Below are 23,476 nucleotides of genomic sequence, written 5' to 3'. Positions count from 1 at the left end.
CATCGGAAGGACAGGTGGGCTCCAGGCAGGCCTGTCATAAACTTAGTTTCGATGGTTAAGATGCAACTAACATTTCTATTTACTTCCGGATGGGTGGTTCTGGGCTCTGCATGGAAACACCCAATAATGAGCCCTTGAGTTTACCCTGAGAGCGAGAGCATATGAGCTGAGGACACACATAAAAAGAATAAGTGAAGAATCGGGGATTAAGTGAAAGGTGAGACAGTTGTCATTTAAACTCATTCACTTAGGAAACTGAGCAGCAGCCAACGCTTCAGGGGAAGGGGACAGACGTGCCTCTGCCTGACCCGAGCGACACACGACGGAGTCTCAACCGCTCCCTCCGGGCCATCAGCCATCTACACCCTTTTGCCGATGAATGTATTGTATCTCCGGCATTAGTAGCTAAGAAAACACTTACTGAATAAATGAACGAAAGAAAACATGTTTCACTCAAATCTATGGTTGAATGTCTTTTATTGAAGCATGGGGGGGAGGGGCTCCTGTTGCTACTGGCTGGTCCACGCCAGTGACCCGCCCCCACATGTCATCTCGGTGGGCCTGTCGGGGTGCCCAAGTCACCTGAGAGTGGGCCACTGCAGCGCAGAGGGCAGCACGCACCACTCTCCCGCAGCGCAGCGCAGCGCACCCCGGCCTAACAGCGCGCAGGCGGGGCCCCTCAGCTCCTACCGGCTTCCACGGAGAGCAAGGCACGCACGTGCTCTGCTCCCGGAGCTGATTCCTTGGTTCAATTCCTCAGCTCCAGCTGGAGTTCCAGGGCGCTGGGCTCCTGTGGCTCAGGACCGAGAGAGCCTCCGGGGCCCAGGTGTGCACGCCACCTGTTGTCCCAGCCCCCAGCTAGCTAGCCCTTCACCACCTTTCCACAGGTGCTTTCTCTGAAACACAAACGACGTGAGGGACCCACTTAAAATCCCTCTGTGGCTTCCCACTCCCTACTGGCCTATCGCTTTCCTTTTCAGGCTCATCGGTGCAGATGGCCTTCTGCCCTACATCCAGCATCCTACCCGTGCCCCCGGCAGCCAGATTCGTATTACTCCTGCTGCCGGGGACGCTTTACCCGACTTGTTGTGACATCTTCAAAAGCACTTTCCCTGGGAAGAAGCCTCTTCTGACCTTGTGGTCAGGTAGGTATGTGCTAGATACCATCTCAGCTGCTCGGGAAGAACACCGGGACTGGCCGCTCACCATTTCCACTCCTGAATGACAGCCCTCGACATGCTGAGCTGCCATTCTCATTTCCAGGGTCACCTTTCCCTCCTGGGGGAGGCTGGAGCATCGCAAAGACCTTCCACCCAGTACCGCGTGGGCACACAGTAAATACAGAAGACACCAGTGACGGAGTGGCACAGTTCGTGATGGAGTAGAAATCAAGGCCAACATAATATTTCTGTAATGACTCTGGTACTTTTAGGTTGGGTTAGGCAATATCCTCTCACTAAGATTAGCATCAACTCCGAGAAATATTTTATGCAATTGTAAAGTCCCAGTTAAATTCCTTTGTACCACTGGAGAAATAAAGCCTTTGATTAAAAACTAAAATTTCCCCAGCCCTCTGAAAAGGGGTGGGGGAGGGGAGCAGGTGTGGAAGAACGTGTGATCTGTCATATTCTTTAGTCAGAGCCATAAACGTGTTTGGGTAAGACAAAAAGTGATGTTCTGATAACGTTGATAAAAGTAACTTGAAGATTGGGTCACAGGAAGCCCAAGATAAATGCTGAGAGGAAACAGGTTCTTTTTGAAGTAGCCTCTTCATAATCATTTTCCCACACATTTGTTCAACTTCCGAAGGAGGACTGAAGACCTAATTTGTTTTGCAAATGAAACAGCCTAAGAATGAGACATTCAGCTGCTGTTGTAACAAATGTGTTTAGAGGCTCCTCCAACTCACTTGAAGTTTAGGCTGTGGCTTCAGGACTGCTCTGGCAAGCCCTGGCTAACTGTGGTCCCCTAGGCTGGTCCTCGGCTATGTTTTTTGCTTTGTTTTGTTTTTGTACTTGGCTTTTTAAAAGAGATTTCTGGAGGGTCTTCCTTAGGACAGACAATGTCCTCAGCAGCATCCTGACAACACGGGCGGGCGGTAGCAGGTGCATCTTAGTGGTATGGCTTTGGTGAAAGCGTCGCAGCTCCAAAACTCAACTGGGGAAGATGGGCAGAGGATGCAAAGGCAGCACTATTTATTCTCTTGCTTAGGCCATGGCAGGTCTTTCATCTTGTTTTAGTGTTCCACACACTGTAGGAGTGTGACCTAAGTTAGCAGTTGGGAAAAGGAAGAGAGCGAGCCCAGCAAGGGCCAGAGGAGTCTCCTTTGCACAAAGCACGTTTAAGTCCTCTGAGACTTGCTGACGAATCAAAACTTCTCATTGCCTGCCCTGACTTACGTAAGGCCACCCAGTGCAAAGCCTGCTAATTAATAAACGTCTGTTATAAGAATACATGATTAACAAGAATTCAAGCAATGTTTTGTCTTGCAGATTAAGCTCATTAAAAATTTTTAAAAGAGATCATGGTACCTTAGCACTAAGAAATGTCTTTTACCTTTTAGTCAGATACATTTTACATATGCACCTCTTGAAGATTCTGTTCTCAAATACCAAGTGAAAAAGGATAACAAAATTTGGATAAAAGTATTTTTGGTAAAAACAAGTTTGTTTGTTTGTTTTTAAGAGAGAAAGAGTGCAGGGTGGGGGGTGGGGCAGAGGAGAAGGAAAGAGAATTTTAAGCAGGCTCCACGCCCAGCACAGAGCCCAATAGGGCTCAATCTCACGACCTTGAGATTATGACCTGAGCCAAAATCAAGAGTGGGACACTTAATTGAATGAGCTACCCAGGAGCTCCCCCCCCAAATGTTATCAATTAGAAGCGCATTTTACCTTTTTATTTTTTAAAGATTTTATTTGTTTGAGAGACAGAGCCCTAGAGAGAGACAGAGAGAGAGAGCAAGCATGAGTGGAGGGCAGAGGGAGAGGGAGAAGCAGATTCCCCACTGATCCAGGACCCCAGGATCACGACCTGAGCTGAAGGCAGACGCTTAACCAACTGACCCACCCAGGTGCCCAGAAGCACATTTTATTTTATTTTATTTTTTTAAGATTTTATTTATTTTTCAACAGAGAGAGAGAGACAGCGAGAGAGGGAACACAAGCAGGGGGACTGGGAGAGGGAGAAGCAGGCTTCCCGCTGAGCAGGGAGCCCGATGTGGGACTCGATTCCAGGACCCTGGGATCATGACCTGAGCTGAAGGCAGACGCTTAACGACTGAGCCACCCAGGCGCCCCCAGAAGCACATTTTAAAACCTTTCTCCCAGGTTTATGTTTCATGATGATTTCTGTTTCAAGACTCACAACATGAAATATTTTAGGTGTAAAATGACACTGGGCTCTCTCAACTATACAAAATTGAGATGCCAAGCACAAAGACCATACCTACTAATATCAGGATGGACGTAAACACAAGACAGTTCGGGAAAGAAGCAGACCACCACTACAGGTATTAGGTAAAGATTTTTATTTCTAACTTAACCATGCTGCATGTATACATACAATATCAATATATACAACTTGAACAAATACAATTTATACATAAAATACAATGAAGGTGTGGCTTTTGAAATTAATGCAACAAACTCATTATAAGATTTGCAATTTTGACCAGTATACAGTATTGTAGTAATCCTACTGAAGTTATTAATGATTTAAATTAATCAAACTACAGTATAAGTTCAAAGGCACTAGGAAGATCTATGTTTTCTTCTAGCATTTTAAGAACAAAGAATCACTAAAAAGGAAAACAAATGTATACATTAAGAAATTGGGCAGACACTGGCGTGCTTAAATGTAAACTCTACCCATTCCTTAATTCAGAGCCCTGTAGGAAAGAGGGACTTCCCTTAATATAAGAGTTAAGGGGAAAGATATTTTTAAAAGACTGAAAACAACAACCCAAAATCCATAATCATAACTTTTAAAAAAACATGTTACAGATGAAGTAGTACTGACCCCCTCCCCCAAAGTAACCTTAAATTTCTTGCTGCAAAAAAGGTCCCCTTCCCCCAGAAAAAAAGAGGACATACCTTGTCAAATGGACTCTACTTGCCAGATAAACACAAAGATGCAAGCCACCCCCCTATACCTTGGTTAAGCTTATATTTTACAAGAATCTAAACAAAAATGGGGGGGGGGTACTACTATATTTTAATATCTTAATTATTAGTATATATAATTGAGATTTTAAAACAGGGTTTATTAAAGAACATACATTCTACCAAGGTATCTTTTAATAAATAAACATTACTTTTTTAAATTAAAGAGAAAATACTCGACAACCTATTTATATGTGACACTCACTTTAAGATTTTTTTTTTTTTTTTTAATTTGACATAGAGAGACACAGCAAGAGAGGGAACACAAGCAGGCGGAGTGGGAGAGAGAGAAGCAGGCTTCCTGCTGAGCAGGGAGCCCAATGTGGGGCTCGATCCCAGGACCCTGGGATCATGACCTGAGCCGAAGGCAGACGCTTAACGACTGAGCCACCCAGGTGCCCCTGTGACACTCATTTTAAATTTGCCTATTTATTTCAAATAATGAGGTTTCTTCATCTATATCCTTTCACGAAATTAACACTGAAGTTACAAAATATTTTATTTTATGGACAAAGACACAGTACACGTGAAGAAACCACAGAATTGCTATGATTAAAGCTAAATGAATAACTCTAAAGTCAGTATCCATGTTTTCATATGGATATTCAAGCCTGGCTTGAATATCTTATTTTGCTATTTCATAAAATGAATATCTAATGTACATCTGGTATAATCAGTTCTAATGTAAATGCTTTAAAAAAAATAATAACTACTAAAGTGGCCTGTTTTGTAAATTCCTCAATGTTTTGACTTTTTACAGACTTCTTTTTGTTACTGCAGCGGAAGTGGAATAGAAAAATAAATCTAACATACTGGCTTAAATGTCCTATGTTTTAAATAAGCTTAATGCTAAAGTTATTCCTTTCCCACAGCAAAGGGAATACAGTCAACGATATTTTAAGAGTGCTGCCTGGTGACAGATGGGGAGCTACACTTGTGGTGAGCACAGCGTAACAGAGCAGGTGAATCATGGTGTCCACCTGAAACTAATGGAACACGCACGGTGTCAACTCTACTCAAAAATAAAATAAAATAAATAAAAAATAAAGTTATTCCTTTCCTATTAACTGGATGGCTAAAGGCTAGAGATAAGGACTTTTAAAAAGAAGTCTGCATCTGTTTTTTTCTACTGGTAAAATGAAGACATTTCTAGAGCAAATACTAACAGTTAAATGTGCATCTACAATTGCCAAGATATTCTGTGCACACTGAGCTTTTACAAGACACAAATTTACCTCTAGTCTTCACAGTACCTAAACAATGCCCCACAGAAGTCATAAACTTCTAACTATCTTACACATTACAAAGAAAATGCTGCCAGTTAAATGCAATTCTTATTAACTAGAAAATATTCACTATACACAGGACATTTAGTACACCACCTTTGGAATGTACTTTAAATTTAGGGACACATTTTTACCACCACCTCACAAGTCTGCCACCTTCGCTCACCCCCACTCCATATACAGCTTTGTAACTACAAACCAATATTTAACCAAACTTATTAAAATACTGTTCACTTAGTAAATACTTATTTATGAAGTCTCAAACTTGCAACCAATGGACTTCAGGGCTGATTACATAATTTTAAAATCATAAAAGATAAAATATTAAGTGGTTCAGGAGTAGCTTCACTTACAAAAAATTTAAAATCTTGTAAGCAGCCAACATAAGAACAATTCTACTACAACTTATTTACTATAAAATAAAATTTCTTATTTTTAGAGAAATATGGTCTAACTGGGAGTTGTCAATAAAAGAAATTAAGGGAAAAATATTTTCTTTTTATAAAATATTAATAAAAGCAAAACAAAGTGTTTTAAAGCCAAAGAATTAAAAGACACATATTTTCTGCTTTGGTTGCATTTTGTGGAGAATGGAGACCTTTCTCAGTTGGGAGATACAGAGCAATTTCCATCACAATTAGAACTCAGACACAGGAAAGCAAGCATCCATTAGTCACACTTCAAAGTGAATTTTAGAAAATATACACATATGGGCAAAGATCAGTGACCAATACTAGCTTCTTAATTTTCTGCAACTGTGACTCCTTTCTATCTACATACAAATTCAATGCTTCAAGAGAACACAAAACCAGAACAAAAATAGTGCATTTGACTTGAAGTGGCAAAAAAGGTCGAGAGGTCCAGAAGAAACATATTTCCAACTTTTGTATTTTAAACATGTATACTTCTAAAGACTGTTGAATTATAAAATTTTCTAAAGATCAGTAACATGAGTTATCTTGTACTTAAAACACAATGTTAGTATAAAAATTAGAACATTTTCAAACAGGCCACGCGGGTGTTAGGATCGAATGTCGTCTTCGATATGTAGCCCACACATTCATATATGACAGCACAACACAGGACAATGAGATCTGCTACTTTCTGTGTGCAAAACAGGACTTACGTTTTTCTTCTATTTTGACTATCTAGTTACCTAATCATTACAGCAGTTGAATAAATCACTAGCAGATTTACGTATACATTTAAACTGCGACTCTCTATAGTATGAGCTGCTCCCCCAACTTCCCTTCACAGTATAAACTGGAGCGTAATATGACAATTTGAAGAACTACCAGTTGTACAATTTTAATATGACATTAATATTTATATTGACTAAGACTTATTAGGCAATTCATTAGTTCCAGTCTTACTCCACAACTTACAGCTTCCATTATTTGAAATTACAGAATAGTCTTCAGTGTTTTAAGTAAAGATTTTGTCCAGGCATGAGAATATCACTAATTTTTATTGTGACTTTAAGTCTGTAACATTTACTGAAGTAAAGAGTCAAGTACAGTTTCAGGCTTTGCAGAACGCTTTCTGTTTGGAGGAGAGAAAAAGAAAACATGAATGCTTTCCTAGAAGACTGAATGCAAACACTTTACATTAGGAAGCAGGTAATACAGGGTGGCCATAAGGTCTAGAAACAGGCCAACGTTTGACAGGTCTATGTTAAGAGATCAATTAAAGCCCACCTTTTTAGGCCAGGGGAAGCTGCCTCAAGTAGGAGCGAGAGCACGGCACTCCACGCCCCCAACCAGAATGTAAGGGGTTGAGTGGATGAAAACTTCTAAAGCTGGACTAGATAGGCTAGGCCATGTGGGCTGCATGCTTGTCAGACCTGAACCCCTTGATTATCTGTTCTGGGGCATGCTGAAGGTACAGGTTCACTCAGTGAAAAAAGGAGACACAAATCATCTGAAGCAACACCTTACAGACAATGGACCAATGGAAATGCTACACGAACGTACTGTGTTCACTGGAATTTTGCTTGGCACATTGACCTATGCATTTCTAATAAGGATATCCCATTGAACATTATCAGGTAAAGTAACGCAGTATCAATAAACCTTATGTTATGTATATTTACCTATGTTTATGGCCATCTATTATTTTCATAATACAGAAGGCTAATTTTGGTACACAGAGAATGGTAAGTGTGGCTCATCTAATGTAGACTCAAATGAACTTTTTTTATGTTAAACCACAAAATAAATATTTTTAAGTGAGTATTCTGAAAACTGTAACCACATACCTTATCAAATTGTTTGTTTTAGGTCCTTATGGTTAAAAAAAAAAAAAAAGTGACAAAAACTGTGAGATGTCATGTAAATAATCTGGATTTTGGCTCCTCCTTTGAAACGAGAAAATCCAGCAGCAATGGGCCCTTTATTCCCCAGACTAACTAGGAACAGGGGTAGTAGCCACTTACTCCAGACAGACCACTCTCCACTTTGCCCCAGTCCCAGCCACTGTTTATTTTTCTCCTACACTGAGGCCAACTGCCTTACTGCTTATCATCACCCTTCACTATAATTTTTCTTATCAACTGCAGAGTTAAGAGGAAAATATCTCTATTAAAAAATGGAAAAACAAAAGATCTACTGGAATTTGTGTTTCTTTGACTTCTTCATTCACTAAATATTATGCACATGGCTTCTGTTGACATACAAAAAGTTTTTAACAACTGGAATCTAAATGCTAAAAAAGGTAAAAACTCGTATACTTTTAAAATGCTACTGATTCCTCCTGAGTTCAACTATACCAAATTTATAAATGTTAGGCTATATCTATGATATTATGTAACACAAAAATATTAAAACCATACAACTTTATCTTACATGTAACTCAGAAGTCTCTATACTCAAAGTAGAGAGAAAAATAAGCTTATTATTTCCTATCATTTCAGGAGCCCCAAGTATTACAATCGGTTTAAATAAGCAGAGTAGTACTTGATGTAGGGAAGGGAGAGAAGAAATAAGCTCCATCCCGATTTCCCTGGGCTTGTTATGATACATAGACTACTCAACAGTCAAAACCAGTACTCAAAGGAGAGGGAAAGATGGTCAGACAAGTTTTCTTTAACTGGTGACTAAGAAGGTCAAGGTTGTTGGGGCAAAGTTTATGATAGAAAAGCAAGGCAGCAAATACAAGACCCTGGGAGTCGACCAGGCAAATGAATCAGCATCTCACTAGAAGAATTACTATTAAGAATTAAGGGATTAAGATAACAGATGACTTCTAATATATTTGGATAGAACAAAGTAAATTAAAAATAAACTCTGTTACTGAGGAGGGCTAAAAGAGGTTGGAAGACTTAATTCTTTAGTTCTCACTTACTCAAATCATAACTACATAAGGGCTAATATTTATTTAAATACATCTAAAATGCATCTTTTTAATACAGCTAAAATACTTATTACAACTAAATTTCCTCTAAATGTGTCTAATTAGAATATCCTGCTGCCTTTATTTCCTAGTACTGAAAGGCAGTCCTTACCTTCGCCCTGTCTTAGGCCTTGCTTTCCCCTTCGAAGTCCGTGGCCTCTCTAATTTCATCAAGGACTGCCGGAGGCTCTCCTCAGTGTAGGCAAGATACACGTGGGAAAGGTCCACTTCAAAGGGCTAAGTAAAGGGAACAAACACAAGACACTCTTATAGGAAGGATTTAAACCAGATGTTGAGGGAAGATGTAAAAAACTGAATAAACTCCTAGAAAAAACCTGCAGAACATAAAACCAAAGAAATGTCTAAGGATATCTTCTTCTAATGCCATTTGTCTCAGATATATTCACCAAGGGATGGTAAATAAGAAGCCCCAACACACTATAAATTCCTTTACAGGAAAGGGGGACTGCTGCTGTTTTCCCTGCAACTGCTGCTCTTGCTGACCCAAGTCTAGGTCTAGTTCGCAGAAGTACAGACCCATTCTGGTCTCTAACTATCCCCCCACAGCCTGGAGAGGGGCCAAAGAGTGCTCTGAAGAAGCCGCCATGCCCCTCGTGTCGTACAAAGCATAAGCCTGCCCTCATGACTGAGAACAGAAGGGTCCTCTATCACCCTCCTGGGGCTTCTCTTCCCAAGAGATCCGCCTATTTTTCAGCAGAGCTGATTAATTTATATCATATTGATAACAGAATTTAGTAACCCAATTCCTAATAAAGGAACTGTAGTTACAAAAAAAAAAAAAAAAGCACTCTTACATCTTTCTCTTTTTTATCAGGAGCTGGAGTCTGCTTCCTCATGTTATTTCCTGTGTAGGCAACACATTTCTCAAAAAAGGAAAAAACGGGGAGGGAGGAAAAATGTCTTAATTAGCAATTAGTACTATAAATAAGGCAAATTACTATGAGATATACTGATGTTACGCTCATAAAACATGCTCAAAATTTGAATGCTGAAAAAAAAAGGGATTTACAGATCATACAGTCCTATGAAGCCCCAAACTACACCATTTCCCCTGAAAAGTCTGTGTGCTATGATATAGTTAATTAGGAAAACATCTTATCCACCCTAGCGGATTCTCATCTGATTCATTCTCTGGACCATCTTTCTCCCCTCACAGCCAGCACAGATCCAGTCTATAGGAAACACTCCATAAGTATTTCATGGAAGGATGCAGATAATACTCACTAGCTGCCATTCTCCTATGTCTTCATTCCAATGGACATAGTTTTCAATCATTTCCTTTTAAGAATCAAAGATGGTCTACTTTTAATATTTAATAACATTTGAAATACTGGAAAATATTCACAAAACTAAAATCTTATTAAGTAAAAAAAAGATGCCTCAAAACATTATATACTGCATTATAACTTTTTTATATATTTAAAAATACAGACTTTGAAAGAATACATGTAAATGCAAGTAAACTATATTCTTCCATAAAAAGCAAGGAAAGAACATGAAAAACATGGGATTCAGGATGATGGTTACCTTGAGTTGGAAGAGGCAAAGGGATGGAAGAGGGAAGAGGAAAACCATTTGGTTAGAAGTAGGTTACTGTTGTGGTATTAGCTTTTGTTATTGATGACAAGTTCACTACAAAATAACCAAAACAAACAAACAAACAAAACTAACCCCAACTAAATAAAGGCAGGTCATCCAAAGACCAATAAGAAGAATGTACCATGAACCAATAATTAATTCTGTGCACCTGAGGTCCAAAGGAAAAAAATATTAAGGCTTATTTTCAGAAAAAAATCTTTATATACTCACATTTTTTGAAAAATCAGTATATTAAGGTTTACTAAAATGTACTAGAAATATAGAAATTTTGAGTAAAGAAGAAGAAAGGCTGAGATTTTAAAGTTATACTAGAATTAAGAATCAGCATCCACCTGGAGATGGATAGCAGGGATGATTGCAACATGCTGTGAATGTACTCAATGTCACTGAACTGTATTCTTTTTTTTTTTTTTCTTTCAAAATTTATTTATTTTGGAGAGAGAGAGGGAGAGAGAAAAGAGAAAGGAGGGAAGGGCAGAGGGAGAAAGAGAATATCAAGCAGACTCCCCTCTGAGCACAGAGCTGGACGCAGGGCTCAAACTCACGACTCTGAGATCATGCCTGAGCTGAAATCAAGAGTCGGACGCTTAACTGAGCCACCCAGGCACCCCTGAACTGTATTCTTAAAAATAGTTTAAAAAGGTAAATTTCATGTTATGTTTATTTTATCATATACACCACACTACGCCATACATACACACATACACACACACACACACACACAGTTGGTATCCATAAGCAGGGAGAAAAATTAGCAAAGGAGTTCTGTTTATTCTATTTATAGGATTAATTACATTGAATGTATAACTAGGACCTATACCTTGATTCTGAATGCAATTATATAAATCTAGGTTCCTCCAAAGGGCTGAGAAATTCTTAGATACTTACATACTCAGAGAATTATGTATTAAGAAAAGTTAACAGCTGAAGTGAAATGTGATGGCATTAGTTCAAGAAAATTCTACTGTCAATAACTGAAATGCAGATATTTACCATCAATTAAATTATAATTTACATTCCTTATTTCTTCACCCCAGCCAGTGATATAGTATCTAGAACAGAGAACTTCCCTCTTACCTGATAATCTTGAGGTATGAAGTTATCAATGATAAGCATCTGAAGCCGGAGCTCCCGGCTAAGCTGTCGAATATTCTCCAGTAGGCCTTCAATTTCCCTCTGGTGCTCCTGTTGGAGATCAGCCATCTACCAAAAAATCAATAAAAATATTAAGGGCAAACAAGATTTTAAATATAAAACAATTTCAACTGATAAAGGCACTGGCCTAAGAAATCCTATAAGAGCTTACTCAATTCCTTCAACAAACAATGGACAGAATGACACTATCCATCACTATTTCCATGTTATTAAGGTTGGAAATATACAATACAGCTTAATAGCTAAAATTTGAAATTGCACACAAAGGAGAAAATGTTATTTCTTTAAAATTGTAAGCATACATTAAGATCTCTTTAGGATTCTTAATCATACTTACTCAAAGAATTTTTTTTTTTTTAATTCAGAGCTACCTTTGGAGGTAATTTCTAGACCAACCTCTGATTTGGCAGCCATCAGCATAGTCCAAACTTTCTTTAATTTCTTGGTTTTTCCCTGTGCTTCCTCTTGCAAGCTGGTATATTTTTCTTCAATATCCAAGCGTTCTTGCTACAACAAAAATTGATAAACTTTAGAATAATTTTCTTCATTAAATCAAAAATTTAATTTTTTAACAAATGATAAAAATGTTTAGCAACTATTATCTTTCAAAGCAATTCACAGATCTGCTTTAAAATTTTATTAAGATTCTAGATATAAGATAAACACCATACGATTTCACTTATATGTGCAATCTAAAAGACGAAACAAATGAACAAGCAGACAAACAAAAAGCAGAAACAGACCCATCACTACAGAAAACAAACTGATGGTTGGCCCTGGGGGGAGACAGAAAAATGGGTGAAGTGGAGTGGAGGTACAGGCCTTTGGTTACGGAATAAGTCATGGGGATGAAAGGTACAGCATAGGGAATATAGTCAATCGTACTGTAATAGGATTATACGGTGACAGATGACAGCTACACTTGTGGTGAGCACAGAATAACATATAGAGAAGTTTAATCACTCTATGTTGTACATCTGAAACTAGTGTAACACTGTGTGTCCACTACACTTAATTAATTAAAGATGACAGATATAAAGCTTTTCACTAGAGGACTTAAATACTTAAGGCAAAGTGTCAACCAAAACCAGAAAGTCACATTACCTCTTTTTCCTCAAGTTCTCTGCGAAGTTGCTCTGCTCTTTTCCTCCGTTCTTCCAGTTCCATATTAGATTCTTCAAGAAGTTTCTCTTGTTCCTCAGCTTTTGCCAACAAATCAACACCACCCACAATTACCTTCTTCTCCAGTGCAGATAATTTCTCTAGCAAAGACTGATGTTCTTGTCTGTTGATTAAAAATGAGAATATCCATCAATTATCTACTATTCTACCAATATCATTTCCCAAAACTTTACAGGTATCTGGAGGCAAAATTTTAAAATTGCGATATAATTATGTAACACCTCTATCAAATTATATCACAGGGTAGTATAAATTAACTTATGATTTAATCTATAACATCCAAGTTCACTGATAATTTTTCCTCCTACATAGAGATGAAATAATAAAAACAGATGTAATTTTTGGATATAGAACACATACAACAAAACCCTCTATCAAAAAAGCTATTCAAGAGACAAAAATCAAGCCTTTAACTACTATTCAATTTTCTTTCTTATATATCCTATGAAAAATACCAGAAATTTAAATCACGAATCCATCTCAATTAAGTAATACTCACTGGGCCTTAAGAAGATCTTTCTCCCGTTTCTCTAATTCAGCTCTAGCCTTGTTTCTTTCTTCTTCTTCCATATCAAGCTTTGTTTCAAGCGCTTTTCTCTCCTCATCAATTTTTGCTTGCATTTCAACCATCTTATCTGGGGATACTTTCTTTTTGCCTATATGAGTCATTTAATTCCAACAATCACTTTGGAGCCAATTTTTCAGATTTGTGTAAATTATCTTCAATTATAAAAGATACATTCCTCAATAATACAAAATACATTTTAAGGAAATCAAATAAATATTTTATTTCTATTTATTATGTTCCTAGAATAACTTTTTAACTAATTGCTAAACAAAATGTTGTGTAATTGTGCGATGATAACTAAGAACAAAAGTATGTGAAAGAGAAGCAAAACAGGTAAGTAGGAAAAAAAAAGAGAAAGGTTAATAAAGGAAAGCCAAATAAATTTAAAAAACCAAAGGATCTATGGGTCCCCAAATAAGATATCTGTTCAAAAAAGCAGTATAATTATTTAGTTACTTTTTTCTGATAACTAGGTACAAAATCAAGTGGCCTCCCAAAATACCTCCCCAAAACTTACTAAAATAAATGAATAAACAGAAGTCACATATAGACATAAATTGCACAGATAAAAGTGTCAGGCAAAACAGCAAGTTTCTAATATGTATCTTCAGAGTTTTTCTAAAATTTATGTCTAATAAAATTATTTGGAAGTCTTCAGAGTTTTTCTAAAATTTATGTCTAATAAAATTATTTGGAAGTATTTCATCTCATACCTAGTATACCTTAAAGGATGAAGTTTTATCCTAATCATATAATGGTTATATTATAATTAACCAGGCATTTTACATAAAGTTGCTGAGCTACCATGATCTATCATCATATCTTAAATGAGCAACTAAAATAGCTCGTTACTATGTCAAACTCAGGATCCTAAACCTAAGCCATTTTAAATATGCCAAGTATCAAATATAAGTAGAAATACTACCAAATAATAAAGCTGGAAATACAGCTTCCAATTGATTATTTTGACTATAGTGCCCAGTAGAGTGTTTCATATACACACAACAGATGTTCAATAAAAGCTTATTGAATGAATTTGAAAATCATAAAATTAAAATGAGAAATCAAAAAGAGAAAATAAAAAACTACGTTATTAAACTGGTTATGAAACTGAATCAAATAGAATTCATTTCTGGTAATACCATTTCTTTGAAACACACTTTCCTTTAGAAAAACAATCAAACTTTTCGTAGAACTGGTGTCAGGCTCTCCTGAAAGCTGTCATTCTTAACTTCCTTCCCAAAGGACCACAGAAGAATGTAAACCAGAGGAGTTTATAAACTGTTAATGCCTCCACCCAAAAGCTAGCCCCTCCTGCTAACAAGGAAAGAGAACTGAAAAATAATGATGATGCAGATATATATCTGAATATATACTTTCAGGAACTATGAGATGAAGAATTATTCATAGACTTCAAATCTTTAGGATACAATTATATTTAAAAAAAAAAAAACAAAATACCCAAGGGTTTAAAATACATTACCCTTCCCTTCTATAGAAATAAAAGTCCAAAGTGAACTTCAGCCACAAAACAAGTCAGTTAAATAAAAGAGTAAATAAGAGCACTGATCCAAATTCATGCTTTGGTGTGGTGTGATTCATTGCATTCCAAAAGTCAGGATGTAGACCTGAATATGTTGGCTTCTTTGGCACAGTCACCCATATTGAATGTTCTGATTTATGCTGTTAAAAAAAATAATTTTAAAAAGTAATCTAATTCCTGTTCAGAGTGAACTCTTAGAGTGAACTCTTAGAGTTTCAGAGTGAAATCCTAGAAAGGATTTCTACTCAGTAGTACTATTTCTGAGAAATTTGAGGGGAGATTCAAGTATAAAGTTAAGTGCATTCAGACGGTGCCTGGCTGCTGTAGCTGGTAGAGCATCCAACTCTTGATCTTGGGGTTGTGAGTTTGAACCCCACGTTGGGTATAGGGACTATGTAAAAATAAAATCTTCAAAAATAAATAAAGTGCATGCATTAAAAAATTATAACTTACTTTCTACCTCAGAATTACAAATATCTAAAGAAAAAACAGCAAGTATGTTAAGATAAAAAAACCTCTGAAGACATGGATACTAACAGTATAGTGGAAATGATCTGATAAACATATGCACATTAATTTTTAAGCATGTAGGGTTCTAATTGTTTGGTTAACTGTAAGTTAAAAACTTACAGTTTCCAACCCCATTAAGAGGCAGTAAATTAAAAAGATATTACATGTAGAAATACAAAAGCACAACCTGTTGATGAATTACTACTAGGCCTGAATTGCATTAGTTACTAAAAACCATTCAGGTAGTATTTTCCAACTTATGCTTTAGCAGCAAAAATCTTACTGTGCTCTTACAACATTCTCATAGAGATGACCATGCATTTATAGCTAGGTTCAGTTTCAAAAGTTTGATATTTAAGTAACATAATTTTTAGCCAATATTATTCAGATAAATCACTGTATTTCTCTCCAAATAATATATTAGGCTAAGTGTGAATATATTCCAACTTTCCTAACCAGGCACTTAAAATCATGACATCACTAAAAATCACTTTTAGATTGTTTTTTTTTAAGATTTTCTAAAAATCTTAACCAAACCAACCAAAAATCCTTCTTCTAATACTGCATGATACAATTCAACACAAAATTTCAGGTAAACAAATCTTTAAAAAAAATGGTGATGTCATACAGTATTTAATTAAGCCAAACAGGAGTAGTAATACTTTTAGTTGCTCTTTGCCATGTGTTCCAAACAAAACTGCCAAAATGAACTTCGGCAAGATAAAGTGAAAGGGAAGAATTTTGGGAAGACTTAACTGAATTAATTTTATTTTCATTACATGAGCACCTATGGACATAAGTAACCAGGCATTTGACTCCTTGCTTTAAAAAAAACAAAAAAAACAAAAAAAACTTGAAAGTGAAAATCATTTAAATTTGTATTACCAAAATTTGCTTTAACGGGTCTTTAAAAACTTAGGAAAAAAGATCATGTCATCTGGTTCTGGTGTTATATTTGTCTATTTTGTCAATTAGGTCTAGAGAATCCAGTATGGTTGTCACTGTCAATCTAATACTTCTGAATTGTTCTTCTAAAAACATAGTTTGGAAACAAGAATGTTCCTAATATCTTCCTGAACAAAAACTGAAATTAATTTTTTTTTTTAATTTAAGAGAAAAAGTTAAAAAAAAAAAAGAGCTAATGTTGAAAGATTTTTTGAAATACAAAAGACAGATACTTACCTTGAAAAAAACTATTAAATTTAAAAAATGTAATGTAGTTAAATAACAAAGTTCTTTATAGTTTAAATAATTGTACCATGTGGGGTGCAAATCAATCACACCAACCTGCTTGATCTTTCAGTAAGAGTAGTAAGCAAATCGTAGACAGGAAGCATATGCACAGAGATGAAGAGGAAAAAAAGAAAAACATTATTTCCTTTGTAAAACAAAGAAAAATGTTTAACAGCATTTATTTATAGTATATAGAAATAAATCATCAAAACTGAAAAAGAGCAGCTTTATGTAAAAAGAAAAACATATTCAACACAATCAGAGATGTAATTAAAGCAAATAACATTAATTTAGACTAAGATTACAATTCAAATCAATCTCAAGAGCTTACAATGACTCCCAGACTTCTGCAAATATAACAGTTCAGCCCCAAGTGGTTATACTAATGGTACACATGGAATTGGGAAACTGCTAAGATCTGGGAAGTAACGTAAAAGGACAAAACAGAAAATTATGTCAATTTGAAAAATCGGTAAGTTAAAAGTAGCAAAATTTGCATTGTCAATTTCCAAAATTTCCCAATTCAATGTTCTAATATAAAGATCCCATACAGGTGTGCCTCCCCTTTAAGAAAATCCAACACAAAAACCTCAATCAACTAAAGAGATAAATTGGATTATAGTAATCTGCAGTGGTAATTTGATTAACAAAAGGATTTAATAAAGAAATGTTAAGGACAGCAAGTTCTCCCAACAGATTTGATTTTCTAATGTGATTTATAAGCAATTTTTTCAGAAAAAAAATTAATTGCATAAAGTGAAGTACACCTGTATACTAACGAACTTGCATTCAATCCATTAGTAGATGGTTAAGGGTAATTATAATCCCATTGAGGTAAATGATCAACTGATGATTCAAGCAAAGAACACCTTAAAAAAAAGCCATTCGTATTTTTAAAAGGGAAGGTACGTACAAGTTACACACAGCAACCACATGCTGGGAAAACCATTTTTCCACTTCACCAATATGCCCACATCACAACAGAAGAACTTAATGTTATGTGCTAGGTACACAAACAGTAACCAAAACTCCATGAATTGAACCAAGTACAACTCATTTCATAACATACTTTCATATAACTACTCTTTAAAGATTAAGGTAAATTTTAAAACCGAAACTTAAATTATAATGCTACTCAAGTATTTTCTCATATCTGACCATAATAATACCTCTATATGGTTTCTAAAGCAATTTCTTGTATTTCATAAATTGTCCTATAAAATTAATTGTTTTGGTAAAATGTACGAATTGTCAAGACAGAAAATGATTCCTAATATTCTTGGAATTCTTCCTCTAGAAAGCTAAATGCGTAAGAATAACCAAATGTGTTTGTTACTAGTTTTAGAAAAGTTAAGTACACAGATAATGCTTTAAAAGGCAGTAAGCTGCAATCTAGTAGAAAAAAAATCAATTCCCTTTTCTTCTAAAAATATAAATAAAATTAGTAATACTTTTCAACTGATTTAAGGTTTAAGAAAAAGCCTTTATGACTGAAATACGTCTAGACAGATCCTGCATTAACTTCTTGTGGATCTGAATTCTCTAATCATAGCTTAGAAAGTTTCTTAAAATCAAGCAGGTAGTTGAGAAACAGAGGAAAGTGGCCATTTGAAATAAAAGACTATCCAATGTATCTTTACGTGCTTCAAACTTTGGGAGCTTTCAATCTTAAGCTACCCCTAAGAGTAGGACACCAAAGCATAAAATCTTTATAACTTAAGACATGTTATAATGGGCATTGGTGTGTTGCCAAATGTAATCGGTACTTTTAGAAATTCAGGCTTCATTACTGCACGTCCCTTATACTGACTAGGATTGGAAGTTTATCCTGAAACATAAAAAGGAACCATAAGAATTATTCTTTCAGACAGCTTACTAGCTCTCTTTACATTATCTCAATTGCAAAAGCACGAATCTCTCTTCCATTGTCTCAAACATAAGCATTAAGCACACGTTTTAACAGTTACAGTTAACTGGAAGCAATGAGGAAGGGGGAAATCATCACATGCTTTGTTCTGCTAAGAAGTCCAACATGTACTCTTTAAGTAATGACGGGGAGCAGCGCAGCATTTCTGAAATGAAGCCCATGGGTGATGGGAAAGCCAAAGCTCCGTGAGAGAATGTAAGAGCTAGCACTCACTGGGCAAGGACTTATCCAGAGGCTTCTCTATGACAGAGCATGTAGAGTCTGAGCTACTGCCGCTGCTACTGCCTGGAAGACAAGGAAGTGAGCCCGACGGGAGCCAAAGGAAGAGGAGACAAGAAAATGAACACATACACACAGGAAAATTCAGTTCCACAGAGAGAATTTTAAAGAAAAATCACGCTTTGCATTAAAGAACCAAAATGTACTTTCCCTTAATACCAGTCTTTGTAGACTACCCAATGTTCTCTCGTTACAAAGCCAAACGGGGCAGTTAGAAACTGCGTTCCTGGGGCGCCTGGGTGGCTCAGTTAGTTAAGCAACTGCCTTCGGCTCAGGTCATGATCTCAGGGTCCTGGGATCGAGCCCCGCATCGGGCTCCCTGCTCGGCAGGAAGCCTGCTTCTCCCTCTCCCACTCCCCCTGCTTGTGTTCCCTCTCTCACTGTCTCTCTCTCTGTCAAATAAATAAATAAAATCTTTAAAAAAAAGAAACTGGGTTCCTTTAAGCGTCTACGGTGGGCAAACCCCACTGCCCACTTACAACGCAGTAACTCAAGAGGCTTGGAATGACAGGAATAAAAAACAAGGCATTTGGTGACGTTTAAGTCTATTTAAACTATTTACCTGGTAAGCTACAGGAAGTGAGTTTTAAATTTAAAGTTATGCACAATTAAAACTATAGGAATGATGAGTTACCCTTCATCACAGATAGCTTGGCTTGTCTCCAATTTTACTCTCCACCAAAACATCAAGCAACTGGATATAATTACGTATGTTTCAGGTTTCATGGCAAAACTGTGAAAGGCTCGCTAAAAATTTTAAAATTTCTAAGCCTGGAAGGAAGGTAACCTACTAATAAATATTTTAACGTATTAAGCAATAGCTTTTTTTTCTATTTTAAATTTTATTTTTAACAAATCTATGATCTGCTTTAGCTATGAACAGTCTATGAAAAAATAGGTATGAACAGAAAACCATTTATCTAAATAAGGGGTCAGCAAGCATTTTCTGTTAAGGGACAGATAGTAAGTGCTTTAGGCTTTGTGGGCCATACAGCCTCATCGGAAAGCAGCTGTACACCATCTACAAACAAATGAGCATGGATGTTTAATAAAATTTTCTTTATAAAAACAGGTGGTGGGCCAGTAGACTATAGTTCTACTCTAAATCATGCTCTTCCTCTAAATCATGCTCTTCCTGTCTTTTGAAGTTACAGAACCTTTGGTTTTAAAATTTGGGACTCATGGGTTTATTTTCAGCAAGATCATTTTAATAAGACAAGCAAAATATGCACCAGCTTGAAAACAATGATCCACACATTAATGATCCACGTTAATGGAAGAGAGTTCTGAAACAAATAAACATTAAGAGCAAAAACGTTTGAAAAGTGGGCCATTATAATATGTCTCTCTCTTTTGCCTGTTATCTATATCTTTATCACAATAAACACAAACTTACTTCACACTTGGCAACAAACGCCCCATAAAAGGGTAAGAATGAAAGTACATTTTATAAAGCAAAGTATTAAATTAAAAAAATAGAACCCTCATACAAATTCATCATTTAAAAATTCAGTGACTTCTAAAGCCTAACCATGCTTGAGAAAAACGCCACATTATCCTGACTTCCTAAAAAAAATTTTAGGTTCCCAACACAAATCCAAGTCCTCACATAAAATTAAGACCCTGAATGAAATCTTTGCATGGTATAACCACTGTCACAGATTTTTACAATTCTAAACTGTAAAAGAACATATGGCATTATGATTCAACTGTAAGGAGGAGATCAGCATAGGAGACAAAAATAAGGCAAAGTTAATCATGTATATGGCATATTTCCTCTGTGTGAATTGCTACCATAACTAAAAATGGCAAAAGAAAAGGCATGCACTCAGATGAATGTTAAACCATATTTAGGTAGCAATCCCAGTTAATTTCTAGAACACTAAAAAGAACTTACCCCTTCTTTTTTTCCTTTTCTCTCCATCTTCTCCAACCTCGCCCTCTTCATCATCCTCCTCCTCCGATCCACTGATATCGGAGCCTGATATCTCTTCCCCTTGAACAAAATTTTACAAAACAATTTATATTCTATGCCAGGTTATGGCCTGCCATTAAGTTTGTTGCCCTAAACAAAACGTATTTTAATATTCCTAAACAGTATATCACATGCTAACCTCAGGAAAAGATATAATGTACACAGAGGCTTTATTTTAAAGTTCCTAAAGAGAAGTTAAATTCTGATCTACTTAAAGGGCGCCTGGGTGGCTCAGTCAGTTAATCATCTGCCTTCAGCTCAGCTCATGATCCCAAGGTCCTGGGATGGAGCCCCACATCCAGCTGAGGAGAAAATGCAGAGCCTTGCTGCATCTACCTGCTCATACTCCCCTCCTGCTTGTGCTCCCCACTTCTTGTGCTCCCTCTCTTGCTCTCTCAAATAAGTAAAATCTTTCAAAAATAAATTCTGATCTACTTACAATTTCAAATCATTAGTTTAAATAAAGTTCTATGTATATATAAAAATTTCAAGTTAAAGTCATTATTTCAATTTTTTAAAAAAGTAATCACTTTGGGGGAGCATTTTCTCCTCAGTTTTCTGTATAAAATTTTATTTTTTAAATATTTTTAAAGTAATCTCTACACCCAACATGGGGCTCAAACTCACAACCCTGAGATCAAGAGTCATATGCTCCATCAACTAGGCCAGCCAGGCACCCCTTTGTTGAAGATTTTTAAAAATTCATTCAACCTGCGTATTTTTAAAAAACCATAAAACTCATCTAACACAGTGATCCCACTTTCAGGACTATATCAAAAGAAAAGAAGAAGGGCTTATTTGTACAAAGAGTATAATAACTTAAAAACAGGGACGCCTGGGTGGCTCAGTCGGTTGAACGTCTGCCTTCGGCTCAGGTCATGATCCCAGGGTCCTGGGATCGAGCCCCACATCAGGCTCCCTGCTCAGCGGGGAGCTTGCTTCTCCCTCTGCCTGCCGCTCCCCCTGCTTGTGCTCTCACACTTTCTCTCTCTCTGGCAAATAAATAAAATCTTTAAAAAATAAATAAATAACTTAAAAACAAAAATCAAAGGGTATAATTAAACTAATAATGCAAATCAGTACTATATTACCTTCAAAATAGTTATTTAAAAATAACACTGTCCGTGTATGAAATGTGTAAAAAAACAGGTATTTGGGGAGAAAAATAAATATACAATAATCACAAATGATAATATCTAAACCAGTAAATAATGGATAGGAAAAGATAAGCATATTGGAAGAATTCATTAAAAATATTTTCTTTAGGCCTAGTAACAATGACACACTGGTAGTAATGAATGCACCTAATGCCCAAGTCTTAGTTTCTAAATACCATTCTCCACTAAAAAGGAGCTAGGGAGAAATAGATGGTTTTATGCCAGGGTAGGGAACGTATAAAATGAGCCTAAGGGACGCCTGGGTGGCTCAGTCGATTGAGCGTCTGCCTTCGGCTCAGGTTATGATCCCAAGGTCCTGGGATCAAGTTCCACATCTGGCTTCTTGCTCAGCAGGGAGCCTGCTTCTCCCTCTGCCTGCTGGTCCCCCTGCTTGTACACTTTCTCTCTCTGACAAATAAAATCTTTAAAAAAAAAAAAAGAAGAAGAAGAAGAAGAAGAAAAGAAACATCTGTGGTGCTGGAAATAAAGAAGCACTCAAAACCAAAAATCAAAAAACTGATGGAAGTATGCTGAAAGGATATAGCAACTACCCCTGAATTCAGGAGTTCCTATGGCAAAAGCTCAAACAATCTGAGCAATAAAACAAATAATGACATTATTGTATTATATAATGCACAGACTAAAATAAATATCCATGAGTCAATACTGACATAAATAAATAATTGAATAAACAAATGGGGGAGGAGGGACTACTCCCCCTTACAACAGAATTCCAAACATTAAACATTAGAAGGATGCTGAGAAGACAAAGTCACCAAGGAGCAAATGCCACAGAATTATTGTTGCTGGCAAGAACCCCTGACGGATGCTCAAATTAGTGGGAAAAAATATAAGAAACAGGACCTTTTAGTAGTTTCAAAGTATCTCACCACAAGACACACCTTAAGTTCAAAGGAAAATATAAGATTATAGAATTTAGAGTGAAGAAACCTTGCAGAACACTTATGAGAGAACTACAGACGACCCAAATTGAGGAACATTCTACAAATATGTAACTTTTACAGTGTCAAGACCATGAAAGACAGAGAAAGGTGAGGAACTGGAGACTAGAGGAGACAACTAAATACAGTATGTGATGCTAGACTGCATCCTGGACTAGGGAAAAGGGCACTGGAGGGCAAACTCAACATCTGAATAAGATCGATAGATGAGTTAATAAGTCTGTATCAATGTAAAACTCCTGATTCCAATAACTGTAAGATGTTCAATGTAAGATGTTCCAGTCATATTAGATGTTAACATAAGGGGAAGCTGGGTGATCAGTATATAGGAACTCACTATACTTCCAAGTTTTCTAGAAGTCTATAAAAATTTTCAAAAATTACTCTTTTAATGTTTTTGCCTGATTTTTATTGTTTATATGATCAACTGTATTTACCATATCATAACACTCAACTGTAACTGGATTATAAAAACAAATGTCATAAGCATCAGTGAAATGAAATGTCTTAAAAATAAAGTCAGCATTAC

At 36.4% G+C, this 23,476-nt stretch overlaps 1 protein-coding gene across 3 annotated transcripts in view; it reads right to left on the bottom strand.

Moving 5' to 3' along the window:
- Nucleotides 1-3,511: 3,511 nt before the first annotated feature.
- KIF3A (kinesin family member 3A) overlaps nt 3,512-23,476 on the bottom strand; it is a 53,523-nt gene continuing 33,558 nt past the window's right edge. Inside the window, exons 9-19 of one of the 3 annotated variants that reach the window (XM_006734681.3) lie at nt 20,751-20,849; nt 18,788-18,859; nt 16,702-16,710; nt 13,293-13,449; nt 12,716-12,896; nt 12,008-12,118; nt 11,534-11,659; nt 10,082-10,135; nt 9,652-9,720; nt 8,949-9,073; nt 3,512-6,988 (exon numbers count right to left, since the gene is read on the bottom strand). In XM_006734681.3, the coding sequence (XP_006734744.1) occupies nt 6,940-6,988; nt 8,949-9,073; nt 9,652-9,720; nt 10,082-10,135; nt 11,534-11,659; nt 12,008-12,118; nt 12,716-12,896; nt 13,293-13,449; nt 16,702-16,710; nt 18,788-18,859; nt 20,751-20,849 (1,052 nt within the window). In that variant the 3' untranslated portion in view covers nt 3,512-6,939. The remainder of the gene's footprint in view (nt 6,989-8,948; nt 9,074-9,651; nt 9,721-10,081; nt 10,136-11,533; nt 11,660-12,007; nt 12,119-12,715; nt 12,897-13,292; nt 13,450-16,701; nt 16,711-18,787; nt 18,860-20,750; nt 20,850-23,476) is intronic. The other 2 variants (XM_031029583.2, XM_081827081.1) reach the window with 2 other exon arrangements.

This window comes from Leptonychotes weddellii, chromosome 7 (assembly GCF_054177405.1).
Source record: "Leptonychotes weddellii isolate Sample4059 chromosome 7, ASM5417740v2, whole genome shotgun sequence".
In the NCBI taxonomy this organism is placed as follows: domain Eukaryota; kingdom Metazoa; phylum Chordata; class Mammalia; order Carnivora; family Phocidae; genus Leptonychotes; species Leptonychotes weddellii.
Note: the sequence above shows the minus strand (reverse complement) of the source record. Positions and strands in the feature narration are given on the sequence as shown.